Consider the following 26,519-nt stretch of genomic DNA (forward strand, 5'->3'; position numbering starts at 1 on the left):
CTCTGTGGTGACCTACCTACCAATATTCTTCAAAACCAAGACTGACTCTGCTGTGCGTTTGCTCTGTTGTGGCCTATTACCTGTCTGCATGTCAAGAGTCAGCACTGTCTTTCCATTGGAAGGGCAACACGACTTCTTCAAGACTGCATGGAAATCCACTACTTCCATGTGCATTGTCTTTTACTGCTCAGACTTTGAGAAAACAAACGGCAGTTTTACTGTGATGAATGATCAGGACTGTCTTTATGGACTGTGAGAAAATTTTAGCTTTTGACCAACATTGTATTAATAAGTGTGTGCATTTGATATCTTTCTTACTGTAATTATGAAAAATATTTTCAAATCTGTATTAGCCAGTGCCCAAAACAATTTGTAAAATTTTTTGTGGGGAGCATGGGGCTGTGTAAGTAGGCTGTTTAGGTTTTCTTATTGGTAACGCCACATAGCGCCCTGTATGAAAAATCACTGGCTGCGCTGTGTGCAGTCAGTGGCTAGTTTGCATTGTTGTCCGCCATTGTAGTGTTGGGTAGCTGGATGGTAACAGCGCGTAGCGTTGCACAGTTGGAGGTGAGCCGCCAGCAGTGGTGGATGTGGGGAGAGAGATGGGTGGAGTTTTGAAATTTGTAAGACTGGATGTCATGAACTGCTATATATATTATGACTATTAAGGTAAATACATTGTTTGTTCTTTATTAAAATCTTTCATTTGCTAACTATGCGTATCAGTAGTTAGTGCCTTCCGTAGTTTGAATCTTTTATTTAGCTGGCAGTAGTGGCGCTCGCTGTATAGCAGTAGTTCGAGTAACGAATATTTTTAATGAGGTAAGTGAATTGTGAAAGGTATAGGTTAATGTTAGTCAGGGCCATTCTTTTGTAGGGATTTTTGAAAGTCAGATTGCGTTGCGCAAAAAATATTGTGTGTCAGTTTAAGCACAGTTATGTATAATTTTTCTAAGGGAACGTTTCAAAACTTCTGCTTCACTCTGTCTAAATCACTTTCGAAATCAATAAGATCACAGCAGTCATAGGCAACAGGATGCGGTAAGAGCTATCAAACCCTTACATTCGCCAGTGGCTGTTTGCACATTGATCTCTCCTGCCTGTGTCTTTTGTCCACTGAAAGTACTAGTGGCAGGACCTTCCTTAGGGAAGGAAGCTGGGCGAAATTCTTATAACCCGAATTTTACATTGTAACCGGGCAATAGTCCTCAATGGCTCGACCAGTTGAAGGCTTGAGTATCAGGTTGAGTAAACCATCGATGGAGGCTGGTGCCATGCAAAAACGTTGGAATATCGGCTCTCCCTATACGGCGATCGAGTATAGCAGTAAGTCCGACAGAATTCGAGCAACGGTCATCTGGTATGGGTAAGTTGTTAAGTGCACCCTTTTCTAATGCATCTTCAATTATCGTCCTGCATAATCTCTGCTAAAAATGACTTTGCTGCTATGTCTTCGACTGTGTGCGACACGTGCTGCAAAATGTCGTTGTCGTCCCCGTCCTCTATATTCTCGTGTGGTAAAATCGGCGATAATGGTCTACAAAGGCTTCCACACTGATCACATGGGTCGTCAAGAATCTACCATCAACAAAAGTGAGGTCCGTGATTAATTGTCGTCGATAATGCTCTGCAGAAGCATTCACAGTGGGCGCCTGGTTCGTTAAAGATCGACCGTTCGCCTGTAGTGATGTCCTTGATTAATTGTCATCGAGCACGCTCGATCTTGACGCAGCCTCCGCGCAACAACCCCATCAATTTACGCCGCTTAAGAGACGATATTTTGGCTTTAATCAGGCGGCTTGCCATCTAGTGCATTGGTAATGGCGGTTGGGATACGAGTTCGCAAAGCGTCACGTAATAAAAGTCCTGTGACGATGCCATGCAGCAATGTTCTATCCATGTTTTATTAGCACCTGCTGGAAAACCAGTTTTGCAAATTCCATCCACCATGCCGAAGTCGAAGGATATTGTGTAAGTCGCCGTTCACAGATACCCATGCAGCGTCGATAATCTGACGGCGTTCCTGGTCCTGAAAGTGTGCTCCGTGCATCTTCCAGACCCAAAAGCTGTGCCTACCGGTTTCTGTTGTACATATGAAGGGGCTATCACCTGAGAAGGCAAGTGGCCATGGTTCGGCGTCCAAGATCATGTGAGACACACATGCGATCAAGACGACTAGCCGACGTGCTGGTAAGATATATGTGTCCGAGGCAGTCTCGCAAGTATCAATGAGAATTGGGGCTCGCCCCAATATCCGACCCCTTGACAAGTAGAAAAATGTGGGATTTGGTCTTTGGGGTGGAGCACATGCTGTAATCGTTGCCGAAGATATATTGAACGTAACAACAGAGAAGCAGTGGGACGGCTTCCTCCGAGTAGATCTGCGATCTCTCGCGGCCTTTGTCGGTTCGTGATGGAGAGTAAACGTTAACAATACATGCGCCCAGTGCAGTGATCAACAGCCTCCTGGCTGAATGGATGTAAGTCACTTCTTCGGTTTCAATACTGCCATGCACTAGTATCGCCATACTACTGCCAGTCTGACTGCTAACCATATAAATCGGGGAGAGACACTAAGTACAACTCTTGCAATAAGACAAAGTCAGTATCCGACATACAAAGCGTCTCGGGCAGAAGATGTAGTTTTACCACTGCTCTGATTAAAAAAACCATTCAAATGCGTGTAAATTCCTGAGGGACCAAACTGCTGAGATCATCGGTCCCTAGACTTATGCACTACTTAAGCTAACTTAAACTAACTTATGCTAAGAACAACACACACCCACGCCCCAGGGAGGACTCAAACCTTCTGGTGACGGGCCAAGCAATCCGTGACATGGCGCCTCCAACCGTGGGGGCACTCCACGCGGCTGCTCTTATCGTATTGAGATTAACTGTGGTGCAACGATAAGCCTGATATAAAACTGCAGATGTTGAGTTATTCATTAGGTCAGAAATGTCGATTAAGTACCACCTTGCGTCGTACATTCAGGCGTCCCCGAATCTACGGCTGGAACCATTCCTAAAGTGCCAGCTGGTGCAACTTGCATGGCGTCATCATCCTGCCCCGAAGCCGCTGAACACAGAGTAAGTCCGTGTACCATCACTTTCTGAGAGCGTGGGCTGGGTGCCCCATCTACGCCATGGGCGGGCGGCACCCTTCTCGCGTATCAATGTCCGATCACTCAGCTGGGGTATGTACAAAACTTCCACAATCCCACGATGCAGCTGGCAACGGTTGACTCTGTGGGAGCGTCGTCTTGCAGGCTGGAGTCCACATACTCCCTGCGCCTCCGTTTACAGCTCTTTGGGTATCACTGCTTTTGGGCGTGCCATTGTGAGTCCGACGAAGGCAGCAACTCACGACACTCGGGCACAAAGACTTCAGTTGGTACGTACAGCGATTCTGTAGGACACTCTATTGTCATAAACGTCGTCATCTGCAAACAGTGGCGGCGCACGGCACAGAAAAAGGCCGTTTTATTTTCCCACCACATCGAAGGTTTGGGTCATGAGATAGTATCGGATGCTGTGCTGAAGTGGCAGCAGTCGTGAGAGTGGCAACATAACTCACGAGAAGAAGCATCGGAGGCGATGGCGGCGCTGTGTCCGCCGGCGGTTACTGCGCGATCCGGTGTTGGATTCATTCTGATCGGAGTTGTGCGTCCTTCCGACATCTGGAAGAGGTTTTTGGTTGAGGATGGCACGACAGTCTCCGATATGTAGATATGAGGTAACATCTCAAGTTCAATTCGGACCTGTCAGACTCCATTTAGGACATGGTATGTTCGGAATTGAGTCCATCTATACGTCGCGCTGTAGGGGCAAAGAATGTGAAACGTCGCCTTAGAAAAATATATACACGACTGTGCTTAAACTGACACACAATAGTTTTTAGCGCAACGCAATCTGACTTTCAATAATCCCTACAAAAGAATGACCCTGACTAACATTAACCTATACCTTTCACAGATCACTTACCTCACAAAAAATCTTCGTTACTCGAACTACTGCAATACAGCGAGCACCACTACTGTCAGCTAAATAAAGGATTCAAACTACTGAAGGCACTAACTACTGATAGGCACAGTTAGCGATTGAAAGATTTTAATAGAGTACAAACAATGTATTTACCTTAATAGTCATAATATATATCAGTTCATGACACCAATTCTTACAAATTTCAAAACTCCGCCATCTCTCTCCCCACGTCCACCACTGCTGGCGGCTCACCTCCAACTGAGCAACGCTACGCGCTGTAGGCATCCAGCTGCCTCTGCTCAACACTACAATGGCAGACAACAATGCAAACTAAACACACACTGTGCACAGCACAGCCAGTGATTTTTCATACAGAGCGCTACGTGGCGTTACCAATAAGAAAACGTAAACAGCCTACTTACAAATGCTGTAGGGGCGAAGCGAAGTCTACCTAAGTAGACTGCGAAGTCTACGCAAGTAGACAGCACTGTTCACGATGGATAAATGTATGCTGATGATGTCAGGCGCCAGAATGTTCAGCTCTTCTCGTAAAAGTCTTTCTACTTCGAGTGCTTCTGATGGTGAAAATTCGTTTGGGAACCTAAATTTGAGCGTCAATTTCCTGTATTGATTCGCCATGCTGATCTGTGAGCTTAAGCTGGCGCGTACGAAATGGCCAATCACTGAATAACAACACGAGCATTCACTCTGTGACGAGGACGCAAACAGCACGTCTACACCTCTGCACTACCAAAGGAAAACTGGGCGCTTCGGCTGCCTGGCACATCTCCCACACTGACCTAAACCTCCATATATCACCATGTGTTGACGTCTTGCACTCGCACAACTGCTGTGGTTCCCGCACAGGGAAGACTTATTTATTATCGTTGAAGCCTGTTTAGGCACATGATACTATTTTTCAGTGGCTGTGTTTTATGGTGCACTATATGAGGTTTGGAGGTTCGGTTTGATCCGGGAAACGTGCTCAGATAGCCAGGAAGGGTTAAGGCTGCCACTCGTGTAATGTGGGAAACCCTGGTTAGAGTCCTGGTCTGGCATAAATTTTCCTGGTCTTCCATAAATTTGCTGAAAGACCTTGTGTAAAACACAGAAACTGCAAAATAGTAATTACATTATTGTGAAGCTGTGATTAATATTCCCAGATGCTTAAAGAGATGCTTGAAAAATGTACATCTGTGAACCCTACACAAGTTCTAATTATTTTCTTCTATGCAATAAATATTTGGCCTAAGTGAAGAGGTGCTCCAGAATATTACGCCAAAGACATCGGCGAACAAAAGCATGCAAAATATGTTAACTTGTTTCTTATAGACCTCCAATACTGGCAATTATTTTATGGCAAAAGTAGCTGAAACTAAACATTTTAGTTGGTCTTTCCTGTTTAGCTTTTCATCAATATGTGGACCTAAAAGTTCTGTGTGTTGCGTGCCTTTGGTCCGTATGGACGAGTTATTAGCCGCGAGATATGGAACAACGTCAGCGGCTGATACTTATGCCAGAGGTTCCGTGGATAAATAAAGAAATCCGATCCCCTGTCCCCCAGAAAATTCCATTCTGTCTTCCGATCAGTTATGAAGAGGCACAGACACGGCGACTGACAATCGGATGCGCCTGCTTCCGACTGCTGTTGCTGTTTAGGAAAGCTCATGGCAAAATGCATTTGTGCGCCTTGTCTTTGTAATTTCTATGATGCTGTGCTGTGCCACCCGCTGCTGGACATTTCGGAGAGGAACGACTTCTTGACGTCCTTCAAAAGCATCATCTCTAGTTTCGGCCAGAAATTAGCTCGCCGACCTGTCTGCTCAGCGCTTCAGCTTTGTCCGTGAGGCAGTCGTAATCTGAAGGCGTCACTGTCGATGCAGTGCTGCATGCCGCCGCAGCTGAACTACATGACACGATCTCCGCGTCCTGGATTCTATTTGCCAGATCTGGCATGGTGTCTAGCCACATCTCCGTCTGAGACGCTATAACGGCCATTACCGGTGCTCCACAGTGATGTGCGCACAGTGTATCCGGTACCGTGCTCCCGTCGACCTTGCTGAGCAGAGGCCGGAGGTACTGCGACAGCTTTTTGTTCTCGATGTCTTCCTGCGTAAGTACTTACTCTTCCTGTGAAGCTGCACTTTGCGGATCTACTCTGTCTTGAGCCGTTCGTATGATTATGTCTCCGGAGCAATGGTTATTACGTTTTGTACTTCTGCAGAGTAACAGTGGTCAAACTGACTGATCAACAATGTGAATTTTGTGGAGTCATATACTACTCCGGCGCAGAGAAAACTTGCCTCCACTTGAGTGAACTATAAGGCTGGATTGCAGGACTGAAGCGGGGGTAGTTACACTGAGCCTTGATACTGCGGGTATGTCTAACACTTCGAAAAATTCTTGACTCTTGAAAATTCTGTAGTAATTCCAATGTATCGCTATTTATGCTCGTAGCTCAGCCAGGTACAGATAAGAAATATTAATCTGCTACATCATGAACAACATTTCATTTAGAATAAACCAGGTATCGTTGCACATGCTGATCAATCCAAACATATAATGAAACGAGGTAAGTACAATCGTTCGCAGAGATAGGTGTATCACCCAAGTTAAGTTTTTGTTGGAACAAAACAGTCATAGAGCGTCGCTGTACAACAAAGAAAAGGTTTGTCACAGCGCTCCTGGTGGCCAGCACTCGGGCTCTTTTGACATCTTTCGCCGAACAAATGAGCTAACGACTTGTTATTGATGTGTGTTGATTTCTGCCACTTCAGGTTCACTAACTTGTCATTACCCCTCCCATTCAAGTATATGTCATGGGAAGTATATCTTCATCTTCCTCTGCCACTACTGCAACAGTACAAATATGAGAATCGGCTTCTATCTGCAGCTCCCTCCCCCCCCCCCCCCCTCCCCTTAGCTCCATGCTTATCGGCTTTATAGCAGAATTAACCCAGGGTTGGTCAAGGCGAAATGGAACCTCCACAAAATCCAGTTTTGTGTGCTGCCCTTATTTTGTCCAGGTTGTTTTTGTCAAGTTCGTTTTTCATTTATTAGCCAGGCCGTTTCCAGTTCCCTCAGCGGCATTGGTATAACAGAGTAGACATATTACTGAATAAATAACTATCCAAATATCGTTCTACAATGTAGGATACATATATGGTGGGTTATACTCGTATCTTGTAGCCGACATACTCAAATCTGAAGATGGTGGGAAGAAACCGAAGCCGATCACAATTTTACAAATATATGCAATCTAGATGGAGAATAAAATTGGTTGTACAGCCGTCAATTGCGGATTTTCTCAATTTAGACAATATGTCAGCGTTTGCAAAGAATGCCTAACTACAGTTAGTTCGCTGTGTAGCTTTAAGAGATGCCTGGGGATGTACAATGTGAAGCCAACCTCCCCCCCTCCCCCCCTCCCCCCCACGCCCCTCCTCTGCCCTCCCTAGCCTCCCCGAGAAATTTTGTTGTTAAGTCGTTATCGTACAGTCCAGAGACAAGGGAAGAAGGAGATGGGTAGGGGGTGCAATAAACATAATATAAAAATCTTTCTTCGATGAAAATTTCATGTTAGACTAGTTCTTGTTAAAGACACAAACATTTTAAATCATACAACTCCTATATCTATACTGCTTACGTCTGTTGTCTGTGGTATTTCTTCTATGCTTCACAAGCGTGAAAAACTTGTCAGTTGGAGTATTTTTCTGTTTCGATAATTGAAAAGTACATTGAGGATTCCGAAGGAACCCGAATATATGCGACCATGTTGCATTCACCACATGCCGATCAACGATTATGTAAGTGCTGAAATAGTTGTCGAATGTTTACCAACTATTTACTATTGAAAGCAGTAGAAAATTCTACTCCCATTGGGTCCACGGAGGCTGCATTAACAAAAAACAATGTGGGAGCTTCTCACATATCTATACACCGCTACCAATCTCTACTTAACCTTATATTGTTACTTGTCATCACCGTCAGATCTTAGGCAAGAAGAATTCAGGAATATTAACCAATAGTGTGAGAGCCAAAGAGCAACAAAAGATAAATAAAATTTTTTTAAAAATTCTTTAAAATTCCTTAATCTTCTACATTTTATTGCAAGTTTACGAAATTCATCTGTCTGTGCATTTGATTAAAACGTTCTTTGGGTGGCTGTTAGCCCTAAAGCACTTCGCCGACGAAGTGTAACAGACTTATCACATAAGCGACCACACTCATTTCGAATAACAGAACTGACAAAAACCTTCGCTCTGAACTCCACAGAACATGAAAACCGGCCACGCTCCTGCAGATGTCTAATTTCAGACATCTGATCTAAACTGTGCTTGAGCGCGACTCAAACGAGTGTAGCAGTTTACATTACATCTCATGAAATCTCGGCTTGCTGGAGCCTTGGATTGCCACGTTGTCTAGCTACTGCTATTGGTACTGTCTCCATTACGTGTGTGTGTTAGTGTTATTAATATACTGTGGATTTTAACAGTAAAAATAAGTGCGAAAAACGGACTGTAGTCGGCATCTTTTAGGGTACACGCTGGCTAGAGACATCGGTTGGTACTATCTGGACGACGGGTCACGCTGTTGTAATCTATTTTCGTGTTCCCAGTTACAGTCAGTTTAATATTAATAGATTTGTTTCATTTAGTAGGCATTTAATTCCTACTTAATTTTCTTCCCTGTTTAATCTGAATCTTACCATTTCAGTTTCAAGCTAATTAAAAGCTGGTTACCTCACAGTTGCTGTATGCACAACCATTCTCTGAAGTAAAATAGGTGACGTCGAGAAACAAAGCGTTAGAGAGATGGTTGGCGACTTGGTGTCCCACAAGGATCCATCTTAGGGCCATTGCTTTTTCTTGTGTACATTAATGATCTCTCATTAGTTACACTGCCGGAAGCAGACTTCGTTTTGTTTGCAGATGACACAAGTATTGCAATAAATAATATGTCGAGTGTAGTTCTAGAAAGATCTGCTAATGATATTTTCATGGATATTAATAAATGGTTTAAAGCCAACTCACTGACATTAAATGTCGAAAAGACTCACTATATGCAATTCAGAACCTGTAAGAGGTTTCCACCCAGCATATGCATAAAGTATGAAGAAGAGCAGATGGAAGAGGTTGACAGTATTAAATTCCTGGGATTACAACTTGATAATAAATTCATTTGGGAGGAGCACGCCACAGAACTGCAGAAACGCCTTAACAAATCTGTATTTGCAATTCGAGTGTTAGCAGTCATAGGCGACATAAAAATGAAAAAGCTAGCATACTTTGCCTACTTTCAGTCCTTAATGTCATATGATATAATATTTTGGGGTAACTCTTCAAGTCAAACAAAGATTTTCAGAGTCCAAAAGCGTGTAATACGTATTATTTGTGGACTAAATTCACGGACTTCCTGTAGAAACCTCTTCAAAGAACTGGGTATACAAACTACTGCCTCTCAGTATATTTACTCCTTAATGAAATTTGTCCTAAATAATATATCTCTTTTTCCAACAAACAGCTCAGTTCCTACATACAATACCAGGAACAAATATCGTCTGCACAAGGACTTAAAAGCACTAACTTTAGTTCAAAAAGGGGTCCACTACTCAGGAACACTCAACTTCAATAATTTGCCAGCAAACATAAAAAAATTAGTTACAAATAAAGATCAGTTTAAAAGGAGCCTGAAGGACTTACTGGTGGCCAACTCCTTCTACTCCATTGAAGAATTTTTTAATAGAAACAAATGATGTATATATTCATACTATTAGTATTGTTATTTCAGCTTTAAAAAAATTGACATGTTCCACATCCAGGAGGATCTCCTCAGGACGGATCTATGGAACGAAACTAATATAATTTCTAATCTAAGGGGAGGCGCGGCTCCCGGAGGCGGCGCCCCCACGCTGCGGCCGCTGTCTGCCCGACTGCCAGGAGGCGGTGTACAGCGCGCGGCCGGCCGTCGCAAGGGACAGCAACCCGGCCAGCGCCACCGCCGCCGCCTACGTCGACGTCCATTTCTCGCAGCCCTACACCATCAAGTATCGCCGCGTGCTCACCTTCGACACTCGTCAGCTGCTCGGTAATCTAGCTTCGCAACAGAAATCTCTCCATCCTGTTGCTCTGTACATCAATACTCCTCACATGTTAAATTGTTAAATTTTACATCCATTCTATCTCTGTTGCTATTTAGATGCTAACTTGTAGATCGGAACAGCTAATAGCCATATTTTACACTAAATTTTTTAAACTGTTTTTAACCAAACATGTTTCACCAGCAACTCAGTCCACTGATACCCTATGTAAGCGTTTTGTCACATCGCTGGCTTAGTTGTGGAGTATCATTGCGGGCAGCCGCGTGTGTGTGAGTCGAGCGCCGGACACCACGGTACTGTGATGTTGTGTGGTGTGTAGCTCTGCATGTAAGAGGCTTTTTTTAGTATTCAGGTTGAAGTGTTGCTACAAGTGCAGCTACAGTAAAGTGATGAAATATGGAAGTGATTCAGAGGAAAGTGCGTCTGGAAGCAATGAAAAAATCAGCAGTGCCGTCGATAACGTATTTATGTTTCCTCTCGTTGCGTGTCGCACAGCATCGATCATCCGAACCGTGTTCTGTCTCCCAGAATCAACCAATGTGAATAAGTAAAAATTAGTTACCACAAAAGAGGGCAGTTAAGTGCCAGTGTCTTGTAGCAAAGCGTGAGGACGTGCGTTCGATCATCGCGTTTCCGCATCATCAACAATCACCCGCGTCGTGTCGGTTACGCGTACGCTCGTCTAAATGATATTTTGTGGACTGTTAATCATCCATTAATAGGGGTAACACTTCTGAATTATAATGTAAACAGTGCAACCTGCGATTTTCTTTAAGCGACTCAAAATATAGTTGTTCATACCAGACGTCGAACTGTGTTGTGTTTTAACGTTGAGAGGCTCCCTTTATTCGCTTGCATATTTCGATAAATAACTTCGGGCAAGCCAACAGCAGTGTGAAGCACAACAGTACGGCCGCCGCGGGATTATCAGGTACGTGGTGTGGACAGGGCGCACGGTCTTGAAAAACAACAGTCACGAAACGACAAACGGTTTAAAAGGACCCCACCCATTCGTACTCCCGGGCGCGTTACACCTACACGGTTCCCATGATGGCGCGGTTAACCTAGCAGCATGGTCGTGCGAAGCGAACAAGATCGTCACGTACAACTGATGGGAACTCATCTGTTGAGTCCAGAAGCTCCATTGTGTTCGTCCTCAACCACAATAATGTGCCTGTAAAAATTAAGACAACGTAAAAGTAGCGCAGAAACAGAAATCAGTCGTAATGATTTCATTGCACATCTAGGGTTCGGTCATTGTGTGACTATCTTCAGTGCTAAAAATCACTGGAAGAACCAGTTACAATAAGGTAATATTCACGTCTTATTAAAAGTACAGTTGCGTAAGCTTTAAATGTAAGACAGTCATTAAATAAGTACCAGTAAATATGAGTTAAAACATTGAAAACACTTTTATAAGCACAAAATCCCAACTGGACTATTCGTGTCACATGTTGAGTTCACAATGAAGTCACTGTTTGGAGTTACAGCATAGCTACCTTCTATCACGGTATAAGTGTATATTTGTGTATGTGTGTGGGGTGTGCGGCACTTTATCACGAGATAATTACATATTTTTATTTTTATAATTATATTTTTTATGATTTCGGTTGCGGTGGCTTGAAATATTGTGGGCTAGCATGAGACTTTTAAATAACTTATACCGTGATAACACACGTACGGAAATCGGCTGCCCCGAAGTACGTACGATATAATATTTCTTAAACACAACGCGCGACTCACCACTTTCTAATAAATAGTTTGCCTGAGCGCTGCTATTTAGAAAATATGCGTATTCTTACGCAAACTGTAATTATTAATATGGGTCTCAGGGGCTACTGGTTATTTATGTACCAAATTACACAAAGATTAACTGAGATATTGTGGGATGTAATGATTTTCAATATTTCTTTTTCATTATTTGCAAGGCGAAATTGGAGAGAATCTCGTCTGCCGTTAGGAGGTCAAAATGAAACATACTGAAGTCATTCAGTACTGTGAATTTCAGTAACTGAAATTTACTACTACGCTTTTTAACTTTGAAATTAATGAAAGATCAAAATTGAGAAGTCTCTCACATTTACATTTAATACCATGAATTGTCAGCCTAATGGCCAACTAAATCCTGCTAGGGGAAATGAGCTCCCTGCACTACGAAGTTCTGTAAAACATTGCTTAATTATCATAAATGGTTGCGATCATAAGAGGTGACAACTAAGTCAATAATACACACTTTCTAATAACAATTTCTATTATATTTGTCAAAAATACACATACAACTTACGTTACTTATCAGACAGCACTACAATGGCGGCCTACCTCTAGATGAAACAGAAACAGGAGAGATTTCAATAAAACAATGGTCTCTGATCTTCATGACCTATGTTACACAGAGATTATACCAAAAAACTGTGTTTTGTTAATTCCATCGTTATTTGTGTTTTGATAATAATAACTTACGTTCTTTACTATTTGTTATACATCGCGCACACGTACACAGTCTTGAAATAATTTATAATTCACACGTCTCATAACAAAAACTTCCATATGTGACATACCGTCAAACTTCAACGTACCTCATACCAACCTACAGCGCCGTCTTACCTCCACACAAGTACATGTTATCATTTTATTTATTATTTTATACTTTTTAAAATCTTATGTGCCTGAAGCAAATAACAAGGTTGTAGCTCAAAGCAGCGACTAATGTTTTACAGTTTTACACGGTGGTAACTGTGTGAACTAGCCAGAGACGTCAGTTACTGCTGCACATTTCACAACTGAACATAATTTAAAAATACAAAACATATTGTTCAAATACTTACGTTAATAAAATTTTATTTAAACCAAATACAGTTAACGGAATTGGAACAGACAAGAATAGTGCTAAGAATCGTACCATCAGCAGCACGTCGAAAGACGACCAATCTTTCTGCCTTAAAATGCTCTCTCTTACGAGTTTCGAACCCACTATAATTTACACAGTTTGGTCTTATAACTAATAAATCATCGACTACATCATCTAATAACGTCGGAAGTGCAAAACACTTGTCTCCAGAAACTTTGAACTCATATGCGATCTAGGTGAAGTGTAATCATAGCTGGGACATTATTGTCAGATAAGTCGGTCTTTTGGGGTTGGAGCACAGTAGTCCATTTTCGATTATGTGCATATACAAGTGTTTTTATTTGTAACTTACATTTACTGGTATGTATCTTATGACTGACTTAGATTTAAAGCTTATGCATTAATGAGGCATAAATGTTGCTTTATTGCAATCGATTCTTCACATATTTTTAGATATGCAACAAAATCATTGCGATGGTTTCTGTACCCCTTACTACTTAAAATGAGTACAGTCGCTCGACACAACTATTTCCCTACGGAATGAAACCTGATAACCTAAAAGTGCTGCCAAGAAATACTACATACCCGTAACAAAATATTTCCATTCATCTTTCTTTTTGTAGACCACTGAAAATACCAATGCAACGCTGTGAAACATGTATGGCGATACTAAAAACGTAGTTAGAACAGACACGTAATGTCTATTCTTATTTACCAGATTAAAAATATCTTTTTATGTGACTATACTACTTTCTTCTATTTCAGCTCATACATTACACTGATGGTATTTTCGGGATAGGATATAAGCACTTATGACGATTGCAGAAACCACGACGAATGATGCATGTGATTAAAGTGAACTCGTCTCACAGATTAGCTACATGTCAACCCGCAAAGCTGCTTTGAGTCATCAGTCTTCTGAATGGTTTCATTCGACCGTCACGAATTCCTCTCCTCCCCTTAATGTTATCAAACTCTGTATTTTCTTTAGCTTTGAGCATTCAAGGCCTCAATAATTGTTGCAGGAAGAATACGTTAAACAGTTCTCGAGCTACCCTTTTGCACATACGTTCGATTTGTAGGCTTGCAGCATAATTTGCAAGTCAGGTGATCAGTGTTGGGCAGTGTCTCTAGTATGGCTCTAGGTAGAATTATGTCGCTCTTTTCATTCCTGAGCTCTTAGTGAGCGCGTAAAGATGTTATAGAAAAAGTGTCTCCCGCCAAGTACGAGGGCCTGGTGAGAATTTTCCCCTGAAGCTATGCAACCAACATTACATAACTGTCGTGCGCTTTCTTCTTCAAGAGAATTCTCAGCCTCATTCTGCAGGGGCAATGAAGATGTTCCTGCATCGTTTTCAATTGGAAATGTTTGGTTACCCACAATACAGCCCCTAATTGTCTCCCACTGAGTTTCATCTCTGCTCAAACGAACCGCTGGCTATGAAGACAACATTTTGGCACAGACAACGAGATTTAGGCTAGCGTAGAGAACTGGCGGAAAGCACTGGCGGATGCCTTGTATGACGAGAGTATTGGAAAGTCAGAACGGCGACTACGTAGACACGTAGCTGAAAGGTGTAGCTAACTGTTACAAATGAAACATTTCTGATTTTCACTGTGATTTTCATTTCGCAATCAATCGTAACTTACTTTCTGGACAGCCCTCGTAATTATTTCCGTCTTTGAACAGTCGCATACTTCTGTTTTCAATCGTAGACCTTGAAAGTTGCGTCCCGTTTCTGGATCAGAGTCGAGAAGCGTAAGTGAAATGCTGGTAATAAAACAAATATTTGAGAACACAAGAAGAACGAGTGCAGTACTCTTTCTTTTCTCTGAATTCTTAATTTAACTCGTCATTGAGTTTGTCCTCTGTGCGCAACGATAGCATCTTCACAGTGAGAACAACCTTAGGTGTGCACCAGGTTATATATATTATTAGTGGGTCGCCTAACCATGGAAAAGTTGTAGAACAAGTCATAGTATCATGGAATCTCAGTCAAGACTGAGATTAACAGGAAAAATTCCCTAAAGCTCAAATCAAGTTGCTAAATGACTTTGGGGAGGTATCAAAAAGTCTGTAAGACTGTATGGTGAAATCGCAACAAGATCTGCTCATCTGTGCAGTTCACGAAATCAAAGTTAACAATACAACAAGAAGCCAGAAATTTTAACTAAATTAAGCGACACAAGCTGCGTGGCGAAGTAAGCAACTAACAAGCTGCTTACAACATGGCTCGTGCTGTTGCAGTCGTGACACTCACATTTCCTCTGAACCATACTTTCCAAAACAACTCTATATGTTGTGGAGGACAATGCTGTTGCCAATGTGATGGAAAATAATATCACTTATTTCATGAGAAAATGGGGAAACGTTGAGAAAATTTCCACTTTCGGTATAGAGAAAGCAGCTTAACAAATAAGATGGAGCTGGGATGGAACAGCGTCCCATCGGTTGGTCGACTTCTTCATGCCAAGCACAGTGGCAGGGCGGCTCAGTTCGACTGGGTACACCAAATTTTGGAGCGAAAGTAACGGACCTTCCCGCACTCGTCAGGCTGTATCTCAGTGTCTCGTCCTTTGATATCCGAACAGAGTAGGCAGAAATATCATGCTCAATTATTCTGTGGAGACGGCCGTGGCGTCACGGTGCCTTATGCTCAGAGCTAGATGAGATGCTAGCTCTGCCGAAAAAAGCAAAGAGCAGGCCGCAGCCTTACTTCTGCTAACACTGTGCAGCTCCCAGGGGGCCTTCGCCGTTCCTAACGAGATGCACTGGCCGCCTCCTGCCAACAGATTTCCACCTAACAAAACTGCACAGTTCATTCTAAATTAACCACGAAAAGATGGCAAAAATAGATCATTGTTGCCTAGAGATATGTGCGAGTAATGTCACTTTACCGCTTCATTTGTCTTTCAAGAACAATAAAAACTTTCTTGACAGTAATCCTCATTTGTCACCTGTAGAAAGCATCCCAGTAATTTACTCAAACAATCACCTGCGCCAGTAAACGAACGCCAATAGTTGTCCATCAGGATTATTGAAGAAAGCAAAGTGTGACATTGCCTGTTTCATTTACACTAGCATTATCACCAGAGAATAAATATGATACCTCAGGTTTATAAACAAATACAGTGCATTAGCAAAATTGAAATATACTGTCAGGAACTTAGTTGCATATAATTATTAGATGGGGTAGACATTGCAGGCTTAATGTTTAATTGACTTGATCAATCAAAATTTTCTTGCGTTGGATAATGGAAAAGCTGTATATAAGAAGTATATTTCTAAAAGCTGCGCCAACTAGTTTCAACTTGTGACGCATTACAACAAAAGAATGATTAGAGGTCATAAAAAAATAATTCCAGGCTGGGATGTTAGAATCAGAGTAATAACTTGAAACTTCCTTGCAGGTTAAAGCTGTGTGCTGGACCGAGACTCGAACTTGGGACCTTTGCCTTCCGCAGCAAATGCTGTAGTGACTGAGCTACCCAGGGACGTTTTGCAGGAGACCTCTGTGAATTCTGGAAGATAGGAGATGAAGCACTGGTGGAAGTAACGCTGTGAGGACGGGTCGTGAGTAGTGGCGTAATGGTTGGGTAGCTGAAGCGGTAGTGCACTTGCCAGTAAAAGGCGAAGGTACAGAGTTCGTGAGTGGGTCCCTCACACAGTTTTACTCTCCGAGGAAGTTTGATATCAGCGCACTCTCTGCTGCAGAGCGTAAATTTTGTTCAGGGAATCATACCGTGGTTGTATTAGTGTGTTACTCGGAAGACTAATATCTAGCGAATTTTGGGTCAAACGGACTTGTTGCGGACATGATGGCTCACAACAAGGCAACGATCAAGAGCAGTTAACATGGCATCCCCAATAGAAGAGAAAGTCTACTTACTTGTGTCTACTATTTACAAGTTACGTAATGTAATTTACTGTGTGCAAAGAGACGCAAAATATGTGAAAAATGTTGTTGTTGTTGTGGTCTTCAGTCCTGAGACTGGTTTGATGCAGCTCTCCATGCTACTCTATCCTGTGCAAGCTTCTTCATCTCCCAGTACCTACTGCAACCTACATCCCTCTGCATCTGCTTAGTGTATTCATCTCTTGGTTTCCCTCCACGATTTTTACCCTCCACGCTGCCCTCCAATGGTATATTCGTGATCCCTTGATGCCTCAAAACATGTCCTACCAACCGGTCCCTTCTTCTTGTCAAGTTGTGCCACAAACTCCAATTCTCCCCAATTCTATTCAATAACTCCTCATTAGTTATGTAATCTACCCATCTAATATTCAGCATTCTTCTGTAGCACCACATTTGGAAAGCTTCTATTCTCTTCTTCTCCAAACTACTTGTCCATTTTTCGCTTCCATACATGGGTACACTCCATACAAATACTTTCAGAAACGGTTTCCTGACGCTTAGATCTATACTCGATGTTAACAAATTTCTTTTCTTCAGAAACGCTTTCCTTGCCATTGCCAGTCTACATTTTATATCCCTCTACTTCGACCATCATCAGTTATTTTGCTCCCCAAATAGCAAAACTCATTTATTACTTTAAGTGTCTCATTTCCTAATCTTATTCCCTCAGCATCACCCTACTTAATTCGACTACATTCCATTACTCTCGTTTTGCTTTTGTTGATGTTCATCTTATATCCTCCTTTCAAGACACTGTCCATTCCGTTCAACTGCTCTTCCAAGTCCTTTGCTGTCTCTGACAGAATTAGAATGTCATCGGCGAAGCTCAAAGTTTTTATTTCTTCTCCTTGAATTTAAGGGGGTGGGGGGGTTAGATGAAATATACAAATATTTAAAAAATAGAGTCTAGTGGCATCTCAACGGGCCAGATATAATTGTTGCCTAATAAATATGACGGAGAGAAGAATTGACATGGGAACGAGCTGTACCAATAAATGGTGGACTCTGCCACTAGTTTACATGGAAAAATAAATGGTTGCGAAAAATTACTTTTAAAATAAGTTAATTTTGTTTGTTCTTCACAAAATTAAGTATTCTCATTTGGACTTCATTTACAAAGTATTGTTAAAAAAAATGTTCTTCTGAGACAGCTCAGATCATGTAAGGATATTCTCTGTTGAAAGGACGAGCATCTCTTTGGCTTAGAGCTCCCTGCTGGGTCGTGTATGTCGACGCCAGTTTTGTTGTGATGGACTCGACATTGCCAAGAGGCACGTGCCAGCGGTTGCCTTGTACCTTAACGTGCCGACCAATCGCCGACCTCCTATAGCCGCAGCCCTAGAATCGGCTCGCATCTCCCTACAACTCTTGTGATCCTGGAACAGTTGTAGATGCCGTCCTACCCTTGGCATATGTTGAAAATGTTCAAATGTGTGTGATGGGACTTAACTGCTAAGGTCATCAGTCCCTAAGCTTACACACTTCTTAACCTACATTATCCTAAGGACAAACACACACACCCATGCCCGAGGGAGGACTCGAACCTCCGCCGGGACCAGCCGCACAGTCCATGACGGCAGCGCCTTAGACCGCTCGGCCTCGGCATATGTCTTCGAACAAAGTAATGCATAATTAATGGATACGCGCTTGATGACAGCACGTTGCCGAGATTCATCGTGGTACAGTAAATGTGATTGAAGCGGCAAAGTGTTGTGTTTATAAGGTTATCTTTTTTGTTTATTGTTATTTTTACGATTTTCCTCAGTTTGTTGACAGCATGACACTGTTGTAAGCTTAGTCTGGTAAGCACGTGTTGCGTGGGTGGTGAGACAGTGAGGTGGAGAGGTGTGCGCGTGCGCAGTGTCGCTGGGCGGCATCGCGAGCCTCTTCCTGGGCGTCAGCCTGCTGAGCGCCGCCGAGCTCCTCTACTGGGCGGCCCGCATCGCCGCCGCCGCTGTCCGCCGTCGCTGGCCTGCAGCCCCAGCGGCTCCACCATCTGCCGACACTCCCTGTACCACTCTAGGCCCCTGTACAACGCCGGCCGTACCGTAGTCTGTAGCAGGGCGAGCCTAGACCCGTGGTTATGCAGTATTTTTAATACTTTGAAAACTAATTGTGACTTATAAGTAGCCGTCTGCAAAATACCTGAGTAATACCTACCTTTAAATCATTTTCTAGAGAGCAAAACACCAGACTACACTATATTTTACATTTCCGTGAGGGCAGTCCAATCGATGTTCTGTGTATGCACCTCTTCTTTCTTCAGAAGACACTAGTCTAATGGGATGTAAATGGGCGTCAGTTAAACTAGTACAATCCCCTCATGCCTAAAGTATTCTTTTGACCTATCACAACATACAGCTGCCTTTCGTTTTTACTAAATAATACAATTGTAAGCAGGCTGTTTAGGTTTTTATACTGGTAACGCCACGTAGCGCTCTGTATGAAAATCACTGACTGTGCTGTGTGCAGTCTGTGACTGGAATGTGCTATTGTTGTGTTGGGAACTTCGCTGTTAACAGCGTGTAGCGTTGCGCAGTTGGAGGTGAGCCGCCAGCAGTGGTGGATGTGGGGAGAGAGATGGCAGAGTTTTGAGAGCGGATGATCTGGACGTGTGTCCATCAGAGACAGTAAATTTGTAAGACTGGATGTCATGAACTGCTATATATATTATGACTTTTGAACACTATTAGGTAAATACATTGTTTGTTCTCTATCAAAATCTTTCATTTGCTAACTATGCTTACCAGTAGTTAGTGCCTTCAGTAGTTTGAATCTTTTATTTAGCTGGCAGTAGTGGCGCTCGCTGTAGTGCAGTAGTTCGAGTAATGAAGATTTTTGTGAGGTAAGTGATTCATGAAAGGTACAGGTTATTGTCAGTCAGGTCTTTTGTAGGGATTATTAAAAGTCAGACTGCGTTGCGCTAAAAATATTATGTGTCAGTTTAGTGATGATCAGAATAAGTAGAGAGAGAAATGTCTGAGTACGTTCAGTTTCGCTCAGCTGTTTTGAAATCAAATAACGTAATGTGTTTACCATCACAGTAATTCATAAATTTTTCTAAGGGGACGTTACACAATGTCTCTGGATGTGTTTAGAGCGGGATTTTCGCTATCATAGCTGTGGTCCCTTACACCTCTACCATTATGTGGGAATGACGGGCGCCCGCAGGTATTCGTGTCTCATACATGTGATCAATAAATTTTGAAGACGTTGTTATCTGCGTATCATTTTCTTCTATAGGTTTCTATGGCTTGCTTTTTGTAACTGTTCAGTGTTACAAACATAGACAAGCGAACGGTATAATTAGGGTATACCCTATTTTTCACATTCCCAGTTCTGACAACATGTCTCACGTTTGCGCTATCGAACCACTACCACATCAATTTTCAAATCGATTGATGTGTAAGCTGTATCGCCTTCCCGTTCATGCACAACATGTATCATAATGCACAACACAGAACTGTACAGTTTGTTACAGAGTCTAAATCATTTTGGACCCTATGAGAGATATAGACGACATTTTTAGGGGCACATTAAATTTCTTCCACAATGTTTCTTCATCTGACTAAACCCTCAACTGCAATAAATCATCAAAAACAGGATTTTAATTTATTTTTCCTCATAAGGGCAAGTCATGTAACGTACATAACACCCAAAAAACAGTTAACATCGGTTTAGCATAATCAATTTATAGTAATTTCGCAACATTCTTATTGACGAGCTCTTCCGTACTCTTAGTTTTCTTTGCAAGAATCTAGCTTTTCAACTGCATTTTTACGCCTTCAGAATTCGTAACTATTTTTTCAGATTCGTCAAGTTCTTTGAAAATGGTAAATGAACGGCTTAAATATATTTTTGACTGTTATTCCAGTGCAAATATTAATAGAAGTAACAATTAATTTCGATCAGTGGTAGTTTCTGACATCTCTAAACCCTAATAGTAGAATAAAAAAATAACTGGACCTATTGTATTGTTCTAGCTTCAATAGAAATGTGTTAACTTTTGTTAGTTTTTAGTACAGTAAAGGAATAAACAGAATTAGAATAGTTTACAAACCATTTCACTTCCCTCCGAAAAAGTGGGACAGATATACAAAAAATGTCACCTAATTATTAGCTGAGGTCTTAATCGAGTCGCTGTTTCACTGCCTAAGTTTTATGTTACATGTGAAGCAAACCCAGAAGTATATAGCTAAATTTCAGAAAATTTCCCATAACAATAGTTCTACTATTGTATACTTTTACCATCACCAGTGTTCGGTGTTAATTATGAAACATCTACTTTACACATTTTGCTTGGTCCTTGTATCGAGAGAATGTATATTGAGAACACACAACTTACAAAGTGCACTTGTATATGTCGCCCACAATATTACTGCCCCCAGGAGTGAAGGCGCTTCGGCTGCTTGCCGTGAGCTTTTATCGTAATATTTCACGAGGACCGCTGAAACACTTGAAAGCACACAACTACCTTGAAATCGCTCACAGTGCGATACGTATTCCTCAGCCACCACTGTACGTGTTTACCGTAACGGTCACTGGAAGCTATCTTTGACAGATAGTTGACAGATAGTAACTGTTTTAGAAGAAACCACCTGTGGATATAATGACAGCCAGTCCAATCGATGTTCTGTTTATGCCATCTACGTCATTCTTGAAATTATAAACACATTATGACATTTGCCCGATTGCCATGTATACAATAAAATCTTATACGTTTGGGAATCGTCACTCTCCATATTTTTACATATTTCCGACATCAGAAACACTGCCAGGAGACTACTACTTCTTCCATAAAAGCATTTGAAACGTTCAGATGTACTGGCTAAGTCTGTGTTATATCTACCACCACAATTACTGTGATTTTTAACAGAGATACTTCAGTTTCACTTATCCTTTTCTTGTGATATTTCATCACAGGTAGCATACTTTTCAATTTCCTCGCTTTGATTTTCTGTTTTGATTCGTCTGTGCGATTAAAAAAAACTCAACAAATTAAATTGTTCCAAAAAAATTTTTAAATTCTTTAGACCTTATAGTGCACAAAATTCTAAGTAATCACATTCACGCACCACCGCTCACGTACATTTCATTGCTTAATACGAAAAAATTGATAAAAACTTCATTCACTGCCGACAACAGTCTCGCGCCTTACCGGTCCGGTTCACGATAGAGCATCATAGAGACGTTTATACTCAAATGAGGTGCTCATTTGCAGTATTGATTATGAAATTAATTACATGAACGCTGTTGCACAACAGTTAATCAATCCCAACAGTTGTTAGATGGTACAGGTTTGCAGTAGTTCCAGTGGGGAATGAAGGCTGTTGTGCAACAGTTACTCAACGAATGCCACCAACTGTTAAATCGCACAGGTTTGCAGTAGGTCCCGTGTGTACGACTTCGTATTTCTACCGGCAACTACCGATAAGCAGCCATGCATTACAAATGAACAGTTTCAACTAATTAAAAGAAAATAACACAATATGCAACTTTAAATTAGCGCCTGGCAGTTGTTGACCATTACTTGAGTTTAAAAGGAGTGGGGTTTTTAAGAGCTTTCCTTCGCGAAGAGAGACAGAAATATAAAACTTACGGAAAGATACACTGAAGAGCCAAGGAAACGGTACAGCTGCCTAATGGAGAGTAGGGCCCCCGCGAGCACGCAGAAGTGCCGCAACACGACGTGGCATGGACTTGACTAATGTCTGAAGTAGTGCTGGAGGGAACTGACACCATGAATCCTGCAGGGCTCTCCATAAATCAGTAAGAGTACGAGGGGATGGAGATCTCTTCTGAATAGGGCATTGCGGGGCATCCCAGATATGCTCAATAATGTTCATGTCTGGCGAGTATGGTGGCCACAGAAAGTGTTTAAACTCAAAAGAATGTTCCTGAAGCCATTCTGTAGCAATTGTGGACGTGTGGAGTGTCATATTGTCCTCCTGGAATTCCCCAAGTGCGTCGGAATGTACAATGGACATAAATAGATGCAGGTGATCAGACAGGATGCTTACGTACATGTCATCTGTCAGAGTCGTATCTAGGCATATCAGGTTTCCATATCAATCCAACTGCACACACCCCACACCATTACAGAGCCTCTAGCAGCTTGAACAGTCAGCAAGATTCAGGGTTTCATGAGGTTGTCTTCATACCCGTACTCGTCCATCCGGTCAATACAATTTGAAACGAAACTCGTCGGACCAGACAACATGTATCCAGTCATCAACAGTCCAATGTCTGTGTTGACAGGCCCAGGCGAGGCGTAAAGCTTTATGTCGTGCAGTCATCAAGGGTACACGAGTAGGCCGTCGGCTCCGAAAGCCCATACAGATGATTTTTCGCTGAATGGTTCGCACGATGACGTTGATCGCCCAGCGATGAAATCTGCAGCAATTTTGCACAAGGGTTGCACTTCTGTCACGCTGAGCGTTTCTGTTCAGTCATCATTGGTCCCGTTCTTGCAGGATCTCTTTCCCACCGCAGCGATGTCGAAGATTTGATATTTTACCAGATTCGTGATATTCTAGGTACGCTCGTGAAATAGTAATCGTAGCGATTCTGTGTCCCGTCGCTAAGCACCGACTGTAACACCACCTTAAACTCACTTAAATTTTGATAACCCGCCATTCTAACAGCAATGACCGATCTAACAACTGCGCCAGACACTTGTTGTCCTATATAGGCGCCGGATTCTGTCGGTTTACATATCTCTGTATCTGAATACGTATGCCTATACCAGTTTCTTTGGTGCTGCACTGTACAACCGCGTCCGACTGTGCAGTACGCTTTATTACACGATCTATATTTCAGACTTGTCTTCTAGGTAGTCGAGCTGACGTGGAACTGCCCTCTCTGCTGTGGCGCCGGCGTCTGCCGCTGCTCTGGCGTCGCCGCCGCTGCGACTTTGTCGCGTGACAATCGCGGGCTATACGCCGTATCTGAAGTGGATTTCGACTTATCTACGTCTGTGGTGCTGCCTGGTGATGGGTGCTATACTTACGATACCACAGGTTATATGAAGCTGATGATTCGTAAGTAAAACTGAGACTATCGTTGTGATATGTTAATTGGCTGGCGCTTGCATGACTTATTTCACAGCCTTGCCATGTCAATGTCATGCAAGTCGCCAGCCAATTAACATACCACAAAAATATTCCCATTTTTACTTTCGAAATATAAGGGTTATATAACCGAATATACATATATTTCAATGTCAAATGGTTTTTGACATTTAATGCTTGAAAACTGGCTAAGGCTGAAACGTTCAAATGGCTCTGAGCACTATGGGACTCAACTGCTGTGGTCATCAGTCCGCTAGAACTTAGAACTACTTAAACCTAACTAACCTAAGGACATCACACACATCCATGCCCGAGGCAGGATTCGAACCTGCGACCGTAACAGTCGCACGGTTCCGAACTGCGCGCCTAGAACCACGAGACCACCGCGGCCGGCTGGCTGAAATGCAAATGGTATAATACAGGATATCACACAGTCAAATGGCGCTTAGGTATTTCTGTAACTAGATCTTTTGTGTATGTGTATTGTAGTGCAACTGTTTTGTTACGCCAATGGCCTAGTGATAACAGTTGCATTTGTGCTAGTAGTATCCATACCTACTGTGCCTTTGGGATGGCCGGCCTCTGCGACCGAGCGGTTCTAGGCGCTTCAGTCCGAAACTGCTCTGCTGCTGCGGTAGCAAGTTCGAATCCTGCCTCGGGCATGGATGTGTGTCATGTCCTTAGGTTAGTTTGGTTTATGGGACTGATGACCTCAGATGTTAAATCCCATAGTGCTTAGACACATTTGAACCTTAGGGATGGGGGTTACCATTGAAACAATCGTTTTTCAATTACACCATTCTTTTCGCCTCCAGTTTAACTTGACAGCTAAAACCGCTCAAAATAACCGGTTTCTGAAATAAATGATATTCGGTGCATTATTGCCATTACATCTCTAACAGCCGATTGCTCAGAAATCTCATGGCATCAAATAATCAGAGAACCTACAACCGACGGCAAAATTAATGAACTTGGTGATAAACTCACTGCCCTCTGTGACAAACATGCACCTGTGCTCACAATCCGTGTAAGAAAATCTCCTGCTCCATGGCTGACAGCTGAATTACGTCAAATGATGACTAATAGGGATGCTTCCCACAGGCGTTTCAAGGCAGATTCGAAACCCGAGCGTTTCGAGGAATATAGAAAGCTACGGAACAGAGTGAAACAATGCATTCGCAATGCTAAAATCAGGCACGCTCGCTCCCTTGTATGCAGCGATCTGACGCCCACTACTCTATGGAAGAATCTCCGTAGCTTGGGGGTCGGAAAGGCAAAATCGGAAACTACTTTTCATGTGTCAGCTAACGAATTAAATGAATTCTTCTCTGCACCTCTGAATACCAGCACGGCTGATAATTTCCGTCCACAAGAATCCCCAAACAGGATAACTAATAACGATACCTTCCATCTAAAACATGTAACAACAAATACGGCAAGAAAAGCAATAATGAGAATCTCTTCTGATGCAATAGGCAACGACAGTATCGGTATAACTATGATTAAGAATGTTGCCTATATCTTAGTACCTGTCTTAACTGACATATTTAATTTTTTCCTCCTGAACGGAATATACCCCACTGCACGGAAAAGAAGCATAATTCGACCCATCCCTAAGATCGAAAACTCGCAACTGCCTAATGATTACCAACCAATTAGCATACTGCCTGCTGTTTCCAAAGCACTTGAATACATTGTTCATGACCAAATCACTGAACACTTGCATGAATTCAGCCTATATGGCAAATTTCAATCTGGTTTCCGTAAACATCACAGCACAAACACTGCTCTAATTAAAGTAACTGATGACCTGAAGTATGCCATTGACAATCGAAAGGCAACAATATTGACGCTACTGGATTCAGCAAAGCTTCTGGCACTGTTAACTTTGACATATTGCTCAGAAAAATGCAACAGCTTAATTTCTCTGATAGTGCAGTGAGATGGTTTGAGAGCTACTTAAAAGACAGACAGCAATGTGTTGTCTGCGTAAATGAAACATCTTCCTGGAAACATGTTACCTCGGGAGTGCCACAAGGATCAGTCTTAGGACCACTTTTGTTTTCTTTATCTGTCAACGATATTTCGTCGGTTCTGTCCTCCTGTAAATATCATTTCTATGCCGACGACCTCCAGCTCTACCTAAGCGTCAGACATGAATATGTAAACACTGTAATCGCTCAGATGAATGATGATCTGTCTTCAGTAGTGACATGGGCGAAAAACCTGGGGCTTAAACTAAATGCAAAAAAGACGCAAGTAATCTTAATAGCCCATCAGAAATTAATAAGTTCAGATTTCCGAGAACAGCTACCTCCTATTCTGGTCGACGGTATTCCAATACCATATCAGAAAACAGTGAAGAACTTGGGTGTAACTTTGGATGAGCATCTCAACTGGGCGGAGAATACAGTCGCAGTGTGCCTAAAGACGTCTGCTTGTCTCTATGCTCTCAAAAAGTTTCGGAACATATTTCCACAGGACTTGAAACGCCAGCTCGTGCAAGCACTCGTTCTACCGAACCTCTATTATTGTGATGTGATTCAACAAGGCATGAGTAGTGAAAACAAAAGACGGCTAGAGCTAACCATGAATGCCTGTGT

The 26,519-nt window shown here is 42.3% G+C and overlaps 1 protein-coding gene across 1 annotated transcript in view; it reads left to right on the forward strand.

Moving 5' to 3' along the window:
* LOC126362179 (pickpocket protein 19-like) overlaps positions 1–23,770 on the forward strand; it is a 156,693-nt gene extending 132,923 nt beyond the window's left edge. Inside the window, exons 6-8 of the mRNA XM_050007861.1 lie at positions 9,859–10,068; positions 18,708–18,857; positions 23,679–23,770. Of these exons, the coding sequence (XP_049863818.1) occupies positions 9,859–10,068; positions 18,708–18,857; positions 23,679–23,770 (452 nt within the window). The remainder of the gene's footprint in view (positions 1–9,858; positions 10,069–18,707; positions 18,858–23,678) is intronic.
* The last annotated feature ends 2,749 nt before the right edge of the window (positions 23,771–26,519 follow it).

This window comes from Schistocerca gregaria, chromosome 1 (genome assembly GCF_023897955.1).
Source record: "Schistocerca gregaria isolate iqSchGreg1 chromosome 1, iqSchGreg1.2, whole genome shotgun sequence".
In the NCBI taxonomy this organism is placed as follows: Eukaryota; Metazoa; Arthropoda; class Insecta; order Orthoptera; family Acrididae; genus Schistocerca; species Schistocerca gregaria.